General features: G+C 37.0%; 1 protein-coding gene across 1 annotated transcript in view; it reads right to left on the bottom strand.

Moving 5' to 3' along the window:
* Lrpprc (leucine rich pentatricopeptide repeat containing) overlaps nt 1–15,026 on the bottom strand; it is an 82,765-nt gene that overhangs the window by 36,939 nt on the left and 30,800 nt on the right. The window contains exons 15-23 of the mRNA XM_051175193.1: nt 12,632–12,659; nt 10,918–10,975; nt 9,651–9,757; nt 9,360–9,437; nt 8,960–9,004; nt 8,566–8,679; nt 7,435–7,565; nt 6,743–6,828; nt 5,195–5,402 (exon numbers count right to left, since the gene is read on the bottom strand). Of these exons, the coding sequence (XP_051031150.1) occupies nt 5,195–5,402; nt 6,743–6,828; nt 7,435–7,565; nt 8,566–8,679; nt 8,960–9,004; nt 9,360–9,437; nt 9,651–9,757; nt 10,918–10,975; nt 12,632–12,659 (855 nt within the window). The remainder of the gene's footprint in view (nt 1–5,194; nt 5,403–6,742; nt 6,829–7,434; nt 7,566–8,565; nt 8,680–8,959; nt 9,005–9,359; nt 9,438–9,650; nt 9,758–10,917; nt 10,976–12,631; nt 12,660–15,026) is intronic.

The following is a 15,026-nucleotide window of genomic DNA, read 5'->3' on the forward strand; positions in this document are numbered from 1 at the left end:
GATTAGGATCATGTTCAAGTGTCATTCCAACACCACTGATCTTGGGTGGAATGAAAACACTAAGAGTAACAAAATACTAAAAGAAAAAAGGGAAGAAAATAATTCCTAGATACATGTGGACCAGCATACTGCCAGTCTCTGCAACCTAAAGTACTCTATGACTTCTTTTGATATGTGGCAGACCAGACATGATTGAAAAATGTAGTTAAAAACAATAGTACTTTGGGGGGGGGGGGCTCTTAATATGTTAAATCTATATTCAAAAGTTTATTGTCACTTCAAATCTATTCTGTCCCTAAGATTTTTGTATAAATTGTAAAGTCTCTCCATAAAAACCAAATTCCTACCACTGTTTTCACAAAACAAATCTCTCTGATACACATAGACAAACAAATCCACTGCATAATACAGTATTATTTCTAAGACAAAAATTTGCAATCTTTTAAGACCAGAAACCCTGTTTAAAAATATGTACTGAGGGATCACATAAAATAATTCTCATAACTAAAACTATGTTAATAAAAAGCAATCAAATATGAGAAGCAGTATTTTGACTAAGGCAAACTTATAAGTGTTAGCAAATCATATGAAATAAAAGGTGATTCTGCCATTCTAAATTTTAAGAACACATACACATTCCTAATGGAGTACACTTCTAGTAAGTAATTTGAAAACTTAAAAAAGGAGTTGCATTTATTAACCAGTGTGGCCCATTCAATATTTATTTTAGAGTCTATTCAATTTTTAAAGAATACGGCTATGCATATCTGCATGCATGCATGGAACTGAAGACACACTGGTGATGCTTGCTCACATGGCAGATCTAACACTGCCTGCTACTTTAGTATTTCATGGGAAATTAAAGTGTGCTACATCAACGACAGGGAACACGCACTACATCCGTGGCAAGCTTGCTGGCAAACAGTCCTAGAAAGCACTGGCCCATCCCAGAAATGTCCCCATCAAGTACCAGGAGACAAGTTCTCACTGACAGCTTTCATGCAAGTGTTCCACACATTGCTGAACTTCTACGGCCAGATGACCTGTGACACTTGTCTATTCACATCTGTAGCTTTTGCCTTAGTCTCTTCACACATTTGTAGGGATTAACTTTTGAATACAAGGTAGATATATAATTTAAGCAACAAAAAAATACAGCATTGATTTCTAATTGGAATAAAGTACTTCGGCCTTATGCACAAAGTATTAGTGAATATCGACTCCATGACAGGCTTATTTATTGAACAGCCCTCGAACCTGAAGTCACCAGAGACAAGGAGATCAAGGTGGAGGTGGGTGGCATTTCAAAACGAAACAAACAAACAGAAAGTCAGCCGGCCTAGAAACAAGCTCCGTTTAGAATGGGATGACATGGGTCCAGGAGAAGCTCCCACCTCTGCATACATGGCTCTGTACAGAGGACCAGCACCGTGAAAGAGCAAAAGGTTTTCTTTTTGTTTTTTCCTCTCTGTTCATCATCTATAAATGAGAAATCTTCAAGGAGACTGGTGTTGCAATTACAACTAATCCTCCCCAAAAATTAACTGTGTTGAAGGCTTTGTAATTTCCCTAGGTACAATTTAGCTGTCACTTACTTTAAAATTTACTCAAACATACGCTCGGAGCAGCACTAACTTCACATGTCAAGTGCTTTCCAGCCAATTGAGTCTAAACTGGAAGTCGGTGTTAAACAACTGAATGATTAGACAAGATAGCTCATTTCCCTGCTCTTTTGTTCAGAGTAAAATGCCACATTTACATTATCAGGCTCAACAGGATTTTCTGACAGAGGGAGAAAAAACCCTTACTGCACACTGTCCGTAAGAAGCACATGAAGCCTGTCATTTACCAATCATCCTTCAAAAAGCAATAGCCATGAATGTAACTTAATTACGACCCAATGATCCTTGACGAAAAATCATCTTATCACTGTCCTGTCCCCCTAGGGCAAATGAAACACTTTTTGTCCTCTGGCACTGATGATGCTAAATTCTTAATTGCAATAATGGAGTAAAAGAGCCAAGCCTCCTTAATTTCCTTTCAACATATAAAGAGTTTTACTCTGGAAGGCAAGCATTCCCACATATAATAAAAGTATCCAGTACAAATGAAGACGCTAAAATTGAAGGGGAGTGTTTACTACAGAATAACCAGCATTTTACAACTGTGCCTCCTCATTTATGTAACATATATGTAGCTAGGCTACATTATTTCAAAATTTAAATTTTTATGGGTTTACCTTACAGAAATTAAGACATTTATGAAGAACTCAACACTAATTTAGCAACAGTTCTGGAAAGACAACGGACAATATCCCTGTATCACTAGATTATAAACACAAATCAGCACACACAAACTCCTTAATGGAGAGCAGTGACCATGGTGTTGCTCTGCTCATCTGTACTGAATAAATCTAGCTGCGCAGACCCGGGTACTTTGCACATGCAACAAAACCAAACAGATCATGGGAGACAGGACTCTGAAACAGCACCACACACTTCTAATTTCATTTCTTTTACTACACAGTGTGAAGATCACTCAAAGGCTCTCCGAACTCATGTCATACACATTCTTTCTACTCTAACAACAGAGAATCTCTGTCACCTCCCCAAATCAATTATGAGTTGAGTAAAAAGATAAAATGTACAACAAAACAAAATATTTAAAGGAACATTCAATTGTACTACATGTAAATAAAGGACTTAAAAGACTAACAATAGAAGCACATAAAAATTTACCCTCTCTCCTGTTTAATGTTAAGTATTACCACATGGATAGTACAAAAGCAGGTTATTTACCAAATTCCTTATAATTATACAAACCTATGGCTATCTTGCTTTCCCTTGTCAAATGCCTAGAAACAAAATGCATTATTTCCTAACCCACAAAGTATTTTTACAGTAAACAAGTAACATAAGCTAACAGTATAATCACATCTGTGTTTTGTCCAAATGGTGAATTCAGTTCAAAATGAAAGGCCACAGGATCTTGCTTTAGAACTGCAACATGAAATGATATCCCCTTTAGAGTCTTTTGCAGTGACATGCAATATATATATATATATATATATATATATATATGAAATAGTGAAGAATTTTAAAATGATGTTCTGAAATTGTTTTAATAATTTTATCACAAATTTAAATAAATAAGGTTCATTTTGCAGATGAACTCATAACCTGCTGGGGTCAATTATGTGATATCACTGAAAAGTCAATGTCTTTAAATCAAATTAAATACTTGTGGCTGTTTGGGTAACCTGGTATAGTTAATCCTGGTATTTGCCATGATTCAGAATTAATTAGCTATCTTCTATCAGTCAGACAAATCATAATTGAATAAAAGTTTCAACGTCAGTATCTTAGCCCAGCTTTTACTAGTTAAATGCTACCAGAGGGGTTTTTTGTTTGCTTGATTGCTTGTTTGTTTGTTTGTTTTTGTTTTGGGGGGAAGGGCAGTTTCTTTTATTTCATTTTTATTGCTCTCATGACTCCAGGGCAGTCAACATGGCGGGTTTTTTTAGTATGACAGAAACAGAAAGACCTTGTCTCTGAGGCTGTCTCTGTAAACAGAAAAAGACAAAAAAGAATACAAAAACTCAAGTAAAAGAGAAGGTAATAACTTCTGTAAGTGTCTAGATATGGTGACAGCCAAGTAACAGGAGACAAGTATCTACTGTTCTAAACAAGCAGAAACACGGAGCCCGCACAAGGTTAGCACAGTCCGTGCTGTGTCCACTTCCCCTGGTTCAGGAGCCACATCCGCAGACCTTTTCACATCTCCTGTTTGTAAGACCCTCTTCTGCCATGACTTCATTTTCTTTGTTAGTTATTTGGTTTTGCCCAGTAGTGCAGGAGGGCCTAGTTTTCCTGGGCACTGGGCCCATTTCTTTCAAATCCCTATGTAGAGTTACACATGCAATTTGCAGAGATGGGCCTTTAAAACAATCAAAAAATTCCACTAGGAAGCATATTAATTATAGGATTTCTATTTAAAGTTGGCTGTGAGTGTGAGAACTCAGTAACACAGCCATTGTTTGAATCACTATTTCTTGAAAGGAATGCAATGCGCAGATTGTAAAGGTGAAGATTTGTACACTCATCTAACTTGGTAGCTGTTTACAATTGTGTGGCCAAGCAATTATTTTGGGTTCGTGTACATCCAAATGTACAAACACACATTTCCCAAAAGAAAGCCAGTTAGGTGTTTTCACTTTTGTATTTTAAATCCAACACTATCATTCATATACACAGTCACTATACTATCAAATAAAAATAAAACTACCAAAGATTGTGAGAAAAGAGAAAAATTAAAATATACAATTAGTTTTTCTCTGGAATTTATAAGACAACACCACAGGGAAATCAGGGAATCCTAATCACAAACTAAGCAGATTAGAAACTACATTAAAACACGAGATAGATGACAAACAGGTAAGATGCAGGAAATTAAAACAAATATAAAGGAAAAAGAAGGTAAGGGGTGCTTAATCAATTTTGCAACAATTTTTCCTCAAGAAAAATACTGATTTATGACTTGCTCTGTAAATAACGCCTTAAAAAGCACCCAAAGGGCAGTGCAAAGGAAAAAATTTCAGCCTCAGAGAATTTTGCCTTACCAACAAAACTATTTTCCCATAAAGAGGAACAATGCTCAAAAAGCTGTGGTTGAATATCAAACAGAGGAGGGACACTAAGAGAGGTCTCTGTTTATTGCCTGGAATAACCAGGGTATAAGAAGAAAAATCCAGAGGACCTAGTTTCTTATATTCATTAATAACCATCACTTATTAGACCCAAAACTTGGAGGAAAGCTACTTATGTATTTATTTCTTTAGACACAGGGCTCTCAATGTATAGACCAGACTGACCTAGCACTCAGAATTAACTATATAAACCAGAGTGTTGGGATTATAGGTCTCTGCAACCACAGCCAACCACAGATACAATTTCATGTAGTACCATTATGTGCTTCTTAAAAACAGTCACCAGAGCCCTCCACGACAGCTAAGGCACAGCCACAGGCTGCTGTTGCCCCAAGAGATACCTAATCTAGCTCTGTGTACTTACTTATCCACCAGTAAACTACTCTCAAGGCTTCCATGTCACCAGAGTACTTGCAGAGCATGATCTCACAACGATTAGGTGCATTCTTGCAATTTCAGTACCCAGCACCCAAAATTCAATGGACTTACTTTTCCAGGTGCACCGTGACCAAGGGGATGCTTATGTTGGTGGATGGCTTTGCTAGCCCAAGAGTCACAATGGCTTCATGCAACTGTTTTACTGTTTCAATTTCACCTCTTAAAGCTGCGCCATTTATGATGTGGAAAAAGGACATGACTGTTGAATCTTTGATAACAACATCCTTCTCTTTCATCTCCTTTAGAATTTTAATAGCATCTACAATGAAGTAACACAAAAGACCCTTAGGTAATTTCATGTAGGGAAAACAAACTGCTATTAAAACAGCATTTCAAGCCCGGCAGGAATGTAAATTCTAGTGTATAATGCCGATTTCAAGTTAATTACTACTTGCATTTCTAAACGAGACTACAATTATAAATCCACAATAGCATGGTTTTATCATTTCCCTGCAACTTTGACTACAAATTATAGATAGGGACCGGGTGCCCACTCTGCACCACATAGCCCTGCATGGTCTGCCCTGTAGCTGTAAGATCCTCCTAAATGGAAGCTTTTATCGTTTAGCGCTAACATCTGCTAAATCACACCATTGTTTCTTCAGCAGATGGCTTGTCAGGAGGCCAGATAATAAAGATGTGTTTACACTGTATATACAGCCAGACTAATGGTCTGATACCGATAGGGCCTGTTTGCTATGTCGATACTAATTAGCCAAGCAGAGCCAATGAAAGCTTTCCAAGAGACTGCATGTTAATACATTAGATTCATTAGGCTTCATTAGGAAGGCAGAAACAAACATTTTAGAATATGGAATAAGTGCATTTTTATAATGTTTGTTCTTAATTATTACACAGACAAAATGTTTCGACCACTTTACAAAAAGTGATTTAAAAAAAAAAAAAAAAGCGGGCTAATTTGTATTAGAAAGCCTTCCTAGGAAAAATGTCAATATTCAAATCAAGTAATTTCCCCTTCTAAAAATCGAAGAGAGGAAATGTAAGGAGGAAGTTCAATATAAAGCTGATAGGAAAACAAACACCTGCTTGGAGATTGGATTACCAAGTGCAAGCATTATATTATTAGGCTTATCAAATTTTCAATGAGGAAATTAGAGCATGCAAATCATTCATGTAATTAAATTTGCTTTTTCAACTAAAATAGACATTTTAGTAATGTTACTAAGGGTTAAGACAAAACTGCACAGTTCAGATTCTTATCTATCAGGTTATGTTTACAGGTTTTATGTTCAGCCTTCAGATCTCTTTAAGCAAAAACAAAGCCATTAGTGGAGGCATATAAGCAAATTGTGCCATAAGTCATGATCTTCAAACTCAATCTAAACAGCAATGCTAATAAAAAACTAGCTGCAGAAATGCAAAAGGCACTGAGCTGTGCAAATGTAAATGACAAGCTTGCCAATCCATTAAAACTAATGGCCTACACTGTCCATGAAGCTTTGGTCGGATTCACATGCAAATTTATATGCAAAGTGTTCAAGCTCTTTGTAGGACATGATATACCATTAATATCAATTCACGTGTTATTCCAGTGGCAAGGACTGGCATCACATATTTCCTCTAAGTCCAAGGGCTTACCTTGAAGCTTGCCATGCTTTGCCAATACTTTTACAAGGCCTACATACTTGGCAGTGCTGAGAACAGCAGAAGGATCTAAGCGGTCACTAAAAAATAAGTCACAGTTATATTAAATCGAACAATTGAAAACAGGATACTATATTCATTTTATTACGTTCCAAAAGCTAACCACACAGTTTGAATTGTTATGATACTGGCCTTGACACCTAACATAAAGTTAACTGCAGCCACACGACTGCCGAAGTAAAAACAGAACTATATACACAGTTTTGACGCAGGGGAAGACCTGAAGACACTTTGCCTTTACAGCCCTTTTCATGATTCTAGCCTTCACTGTAAACGTTCAAACACCTAAAATAGTTTGTTTCCCTATTATGAAGGAAAACAAAGGATTCTTGGGAACCAACAGAATTTTGTGTACATCATATAGAAAGGGAAACATTACAGCTTGTAAGAAAGTCCTTGCTTAGGAGAACTATAATGTTTTAGTAAATTGAAAAGATACCTAGAAGGAAGAATGACATAATTAACTAAAGAGACTTTCTACCACAAAAACAAAAAAAAAAAACCAATAACATATAAACCCCACTTACAACAAAAGAATTTTAAAAAATTATGTCAAGTCAGGAATATTCAATCCATCAAGGGCATTTTAGAATCGCGCTGACTTGACTCAGTGCCAGGGTACTTACACTTCTTGTTTCAAGTTCAATGCATCTTCTGCATTATCATGTCGACAGCACAAATTTATTAAAGCTGCATAACCACCAATAACCATGTCTGATTCGTATTTTGCTTTTACTTCAAGGGCTTTTTGCATATTCTAAAATAAAAGGATTTAGTGAAAAAGAAGAAAATAATATAATAGTAAAATTATCATGTTTTGTATTATGGTGTTCAGAGTTTAGAAAAAGTTAATAGTACTTTAAAACAAAGGGTTTCACATCCTTAACCCTGTAGTGTGTGTAAAAGCCAGTTATAAATATGCAAGGCTTAAAAAGATCTCTTGTTTATAATTTAAAAATTAGACTACTGCAATATTTCCCAAGTCTGACCAACAGTCTGATTTCCAGACTTGTAAATAAACAAAATTGAAAAGGTCCTTAGAATAGCTCACTTTACAAGTAATGTGACAAAATCTGTTTTAGAATGTAACAGAAACATCACGTCATCTCAAAGGTAGTCAGAATACCCCCCACCCAAAATCACAGGCATACGAATAACAACATTGAATTAGAAACTTGAAAAAGTGCAGTGGTACCCGACACACTGCAGATGCACTGAGATGAACACGAAGTACAGCTGCACGCCTGCTGGAGAAGGCAAGGGACCCTTTATCTCGGAAAGCTTTCTCCTAGCAGGAAAATGGAATTTCAATCCCTGCATTAACAGCCTCGTTATATTTGACTTGCAAATGACTACTGCATGTATCAGTTGCTTGACAATCTGGATATGAGAGACCGGAGCCATGGCTTGAAAGGACATTTGGCATGTATGATAAACCTATCACGGCTGTTACTATCATTCACTTTGCAGATTATCATAAACAAACTACGGCAATCCGAAAACATGCCATTCAAGGTGTCGCTGAAATTAGTTAACCTTTCATTTAATTGCACCATTCTCAAGCCTGACACATAGTAATAAAGTGTAAAAATCATAAACATTATATTGGGTGTTACTGACTGTGGTCTGTATATGTCACCCTAAGGGGAGGGAGAGAGGAAGAGGGGGAGAGAGAGAGAGAGAGAGAGAGAGAGAGAGAGAGAGAGAGAGAGAGAGAGAGAGAGAGAGAGAGAGAGAGAGAAAGCTGTGACCACTACCTCCTCAGAGCAGAGCAGCAGGATGAGCTGCTTCAGAACATCTCCTATAGGTTGATTGTCAGCTCTGAGTTTTTCAAGTGTTGATTCCAGATCAGATGAGATAAATTGCAAAGTCTACATGGGAAAAACAAACTTTACTGTGAAAAAAGAACCTTGATACTATTCATTTCTCCCTCTAACTGCCATAAATGATGCAAGGAATATTAATAATGGGGTCTGCGGGAGGGGTGGACTCCAAGAGTTTATGATTCCCAAGATTATATGCAAATCTCCTAGACTGGTTGGGTTTTCTGAGATGGAGAACAGATTTACCAACTCAGGTAAACAAGGGTAACTTTATGGGAATGTTATTTGGAATTCTCATTAGATGCAGTTAAAACAAAACACTACTTACTTTCTGAGAATCTACCTGCTCTTTGCCAACCAGCACCTTAACATCCTAAAAATCAGGATTTAAATTAGTACAGAATTAGAAAACATGGAAACAAAACACCCAAAAACTTTAGTGAATGTCATAGGCAAATTTTGCAAGCCCCACCTCATTTTAATGCTACCTTTCTAAAATATTATAGGAATTATATTCATACTGAAAAAAACATTGCAATTAATATTTTAGATGTTCCCTTTAATATGTAAACAGTTTCTACTAACACTCAATAACAGCTTTATTTTTGTTCTTGTTATTGGAACAAAAAAAAAATTCTATAGCTCCAAATTAAATTTAAATGAGATTTTAGCAGGTCTCTACATATAGATGAAGCATTTAACAAAGTTGGTTGCTTACACTCACACACCTTAATCAATTCAGGAACGTGGTAGCTATCCAGCAAATTACGAATGCCTTTGTAGATGGTTTCAGGGACTTTAAAATCCTGTGAGAAGGAAAGAGGGGGGCAGAGAAAACACAAGAGTTTTAGACAACGCAACTGAAATTTATCTAAGATAAATTATCTCAACATAATTTAAGTCTCTAACTCTTGCATGTCATTGAGAAGTGGTCTGGTTGTACTTAAAAGCAGCAATTAAAAATCTAATAGATACATGTCAGGAAGAACAGGCATTATATAGCAAAAATGAAACAGTACCATCTTCTTCAGCTGATGGAAGTATTGTCTCAAATGCTCCTCCTTGGCCTGTACCTCTGAGTCACGCATGCTGTCAATCAAGTGATAAAGGAAATAGCCAACAGCTTCTGTGGAAAAACAACAGGAGAAAGCATTCTACTGAAATCACCGAGACTGTCATGTTATCAAGATTAATTTATAAGAAATCATTTTGGTGTGAGATGTCACCCTGATGAGAGGCTCTGAAATGGCAACAATGATCACTGAGGCATAGAGATTATGTGGTTTGGGAGCACATAGCTAACTGGTGAGTGAAAGGAATATTAATTATTTTCAGGCCGAGTGACAGCTCTTCAGTACAGAATCTTACTTCAATCTATTTTTCCACCACTCTGTGACAGAAGTGGTCCTGCCCAAGGCCTTACTCCTCTCCTGTCCAAAGCACAGGTAGTGCGTGTAAATAGATGTCGCCATGTATTTCTATACTCATGTTCTGTGCACAATATTTTGAAAATTAGAAATGATTGATAATACTGAACATAGGAAGTTAAAACACTGTTAATGAGCAGATACAGTAATCCCATGGAGAGCTGCCTATTAGCCAATGAAAAACCAAGATTAACAAAGATGTTTTGTAACAACAGTAATTTTTTTATGCATTCAAGAATAAAATTCATAAGGCAGTGTGTTAATGCCTAGAGAGGAGGTTTGAACTTTCAACAAGGGTACTTTTTTCTTCTTCTTCTTTTTATTTGGGGGGGGGGGATTTTTGAATCAGGGTGTCTCTGTGCAGCTTTGTAGGCCAAGCTGGCCTCAAACTCAGAGATCAACCTGCCTCTGCCTCCCGAGTACTGGGATTAAAGGCATGCACCACCACCGCCCGACTCAACAAGGGTACTTTCTTATAGAAAACTATATAGTGCCAACTTCATTAAATGCCTGAATTAGTCTTCTAGGTACAAAGTTATATTTAAGAGAAAATTCTATATAAGACCTTTCCTGACTTTATGCAGAATTAACCACACCCACAGAATGCTGAAATCACAGACCCTGAGTCATTAGCATGCAGCCTTCTCCCCACAGAAGCATCTGGGACCCTGCCGTGTCCCTCTAAAAAATAATAAACCACACAGCTTAGCTATCTCAAAATGTAGGTTTTGATACTGATTATTAGAGTCAAATTTTACTTTCAAAATCAGAGTGTTCACTGCTGTAATCCTTCTCGGCCATCATTACACAGAAGAAAGAGCTTGTGGGTAAGTTACAATCAATCTAAATAAAACACTACCTGATGATGCTGAAGGCTCTCGGCAGTAACGTTCATCCTTGTACAACATTTCTGTTATCTGGTAAGACAGAATCCATGAAATTGAATTTTTGAAATGATAAATAAAGCCTCTACCCAATGAGGCAATATTCTGTGTCACAGTAATCCTACTCACCCCACTACAGAGATAATTTAGATTTTAAATAGTAGGTTTGTCTTCTAAAATTACAAAGCCACAGAAAGGAAAACTGCAGTATCTTATGAAACAATTAAAACTAATTCTGGTAACCAGAAAATTCCTTACAAGGCTCAGAGGCCACTCAAGCTGGAGCAAATATTAGGGAAATAGTAAGAAAAATGTCCTGGACCAGAAAATAATATGTACTTTTTATTTCTCAGTCACATTTTTTCATTCACTTAAATGAGTTTAAAATATGAGTCAAAGATTCAAATGTGTTTGAATTCAGATTCTTATCAATTCAATTCACAAACACTAAAATTACACACAAATTTATTTTTCAACATTAGTTTTATCACAAATTTTTAACTTAAGAAGAATCCAAGCATAATCACAATTAATATATATCTATGTAACTGACTGGTAACCATGAACAGTGTTTGACCACATAAATCTTCAGGGGTGAAGACTGAGCAGAAACATGCAACAGTTGTCCAAAACGCTAAGTCAGGACTGCTATATGTAGTCTACAGCTAAGCTTATCTGGGCATACAAAAATTAGTGTTAATAAAAGTCAAACTCCAGTTACTTGTATTGTTCGTTGGCTAATACAGACAAGTGGACACAATTGATCACATTCACCATGAAAAGCATGGTTCATTAATGGCCATCCAAAGGGTAGGTTAAGATTGGAAAGAAAAACAGCCTTCTGTATGCTGTATATTAGACAACTCACACAGAAACTGTAGCTGTAGCATTTATGAACAAATCTGAACAGACACATTTAATGAATGAACCAGTGAATGTCTCCTTGGTCAATGAATTGTTTCAATAGATAACTAAATAATAAAATTAAGTATAAAATCTGAATGGCAGCCGTAGTAATACTAGATAGAGAACTAAATGAAACTCTACACACACACACACACACACACACACACACACACACACACACACACACAACACACACACACACACACACTATATAAATATATAAAATAATTGGGCCTGATTTGTCTAACTTATGCAAGGCCCTGGATGCAACCTTGGCACCAAACATAAAAGCACAACAAATTTAAACTGTGGATTTTAGTGTTCTTGAGCTCAAAATTTTCATGCAATCATTAACTGTTCTTCTGGAATAATAACCAACTGACTGGTTTTTATGGGTTGGTTTACATACCATTTACAACAGAAATACATACAAACAAATACAAATGGATGTTTAAAGAAAATTGGGCTAGAGATGAGCTCAGTGAATGAACACCTACTCAGGAAATGTGAGGCACCACCAAAAAAATTATTAAGCCTGTAAGATCAATTGTCACCACAATAATTTTAGAAGTTTTGTTTTGAAAGATGAAAATCTTAATAAGAACTTAAGATTAAGTCAAAGACTACTTGAATAACATTTTTTCCTGCTGTTTGAAGACAGCAGGAAAACAAGACTTTTAATCCATTAGTTTGTAATAATATATCAGAAATATGTGAAGCTATTAAAACTTGCTCTTGATGGTTTTTCTTGAATCACATAATTTCAGTATTAGGAATACTTACCTTGCTCCAAAGATCTATATTCATAGACCTGCAGAGGGCAGCAAAGGATTAAAAATAAGCTCAGAGGTTCAAAATCATTTTAAATAAAAATGTACCAGTAATTAGGAAATATGTAAAAACAAAAACCAGTCATGCTTTAATAAATAAATAAGTATCAGATTGAAAATTTTCAAAATAACTTTGTTTTGGACAGGCACCATTAAAAAGCTACCTCCACATGTTGGGGTCCAAGTCTGAAAGGGCAGGGTTATTTGAGTGTGCCCCAAGTATCTGACTTACTTGTAAAGGGGAAAACGGCAACTTAGACTGGAGAAAGTGACTACCTTGATTGAGTGATCAAGGATAACATTACTACTGGGGTGCTAATGGGTAATTATGCCTTGGGATGTAACTCCCTGAAAAAGCTAGAATCTAGCAGGGGATACACATCATGAACCCCCATGAGGTTCATTCTGTAAAATACTTCCAGTGTCATAAAAGAAAAAAGGTATTCCAGAATAGAGAAAATTGAAAATAAAAGGCAATTAATATCTATCCTTGAACAGACTTTGTACAAAAAGGGCTAAATATGAAATAGGTCATAAACTTTAAAATGGAAACATAAACTACATTAGCTAAAAAATAGTTCAGCAATGTCTAACTCCCTAAAACTGTTATACAAGACTGTCCTTTAGATTACATACTTAATTTAGAATGCTAATTAAGTTCAAATAATTCTGAAAAGCCCATTTCTCACATATATTTCTCTCTCTCTCTCTCTCTCTCTCTCTCTCTCTCTCACACACACACAGAGGGGGGGGGCAGTAAAAACAATGAGACAAAAAGCTAAATGCTGGAGTGCAACAGAGTCAGCTATGGCCTATTTAAACGAGCCCCCATTTTCAGAACAGGACAAGAGTGCCAGCTTCCCCCTCTGCTGAGCTCTGTGTGAGTGTCCAGAAGCAGTTACACTGCAGCTGAGACTGAGGAAGACTGCTTCTGTGCTGACTTTACAGTGTGGAGAATGTCAGGTTTTCAGGAAGGTACTGAAGGATAGCCTCTACTAAACATGAATAAAAAAGAAAGACAATGTGAACTAACCAAAAGAACCTCCAGGATGAAGGTTAAAGGAGAAGCCACGGAAAAGGACAGCCTGTGGTGCACAGCACATAACTGGCCGACGCCACGGGCCACCGCCACTGGGTACCAACACACCTTTTTAGAGCAAGTTAATGATTTGTCTATTCGCCCTCTGTGAACTGGCAGAACATTTCCTTCCCTCTGTACTTGAAGTGATGACAACATGCATGGAATTTTCTTAAATGTTTGAGGAAGGCTACAGTGAGCCTGCATTTGGTCACAGGCTCCCCAAATATATTTATTGAACCTTATGTTTCTCAGGACTGACCTTCCTGACCTCCCTGGAAAAGGCTTTTATCGGCTTTTAAAAAAAGCTAAAGCCTGACATGTTCAGATCAGTACCTCCAGGGAAACTATTGCTTTGTCCTTATGGCCAGATTTCTTTTCAGTCGTTCAAAATTAATTATAATTGTCGAGCATATATAAAGGTGGAACAATTATAGAGGAACTCAGGGGAAGAAGGATTTACAACAATGTCAGAATAGCAGGGAGCTTCAGGAAGACAACATGAACAGAGGAAGGATATGCAGACAATCTTACAGAACCACAGACATTCTGTTTCCTATACTCAGTGGTGACAGGTGTGTTTTCAACATTGGGATACTCACAATTAAAAAGTGGTGGTGCACACCTTTAATCCCAGCACTAGGGAGGCAGAGGCAGGTGGATCTCTAGATCAGCCTGGTCTACAGAGTGAGTTACAGGACAGCCAAGGCAACAGAAATTTCCCAAGTCGTCACAACTAATAAAACTTTAGACCCATTCTGAAGCCATATAGGATAGCTATGAACAAATCTTGTTTCTTTTCTGCTCACAAAGAAAATAAGTTTCTTAGAAGGTAGAATTGTTAAGGACAGTTTTCTCTAAAACAGAACAGGTTTGAAAAGCACACTGGCGCCATTGCTGCTGACTGCTGTGCACATTACTCCTTCAGGGTCTGTACGGTAAAAACGGAAAGGGAGCTAAACCAGAGACAAACTTCCTGATGGCCAAGAGGAGCGACAGTGCAAGGCAGGAGACAGAGAGAAACAAAGGCAGTGATTTGGGTTTCCCCCCTTTATTTCACTTTCCACACCAATTAGGAAGTAGGAGCAAACACCTCATTCCACCTCTCAGTTCTGGTGAGGTCAAGACATCATACCTTACTGCCCAAACACACTAGGAACAACTGTCCAGTTAGGCCCTGGACCTACCGTAACTACTAAGGTTTTATTAAAGTTGTATAATAACACGCATCCAAATTTCCCATGGGCTCATCTAAGGTGACTTAGATCTC

The sequence above is a fragment of the Phodopus roborovskii genome, unplaced genomic scaffold, assembly GCF_943737965.1.
Source record: "Phodopus roborovskii unplaced genomic scaffold, PHOROB, whole genome shotgun sequence".
Taxonomy (NCBI): domain Eukaryota; kingdom Metazoa; phylum Chordata; class Mammalia; order Rodentia; family Cricetidae; genus Phodopus; species Phodopus roborovskii.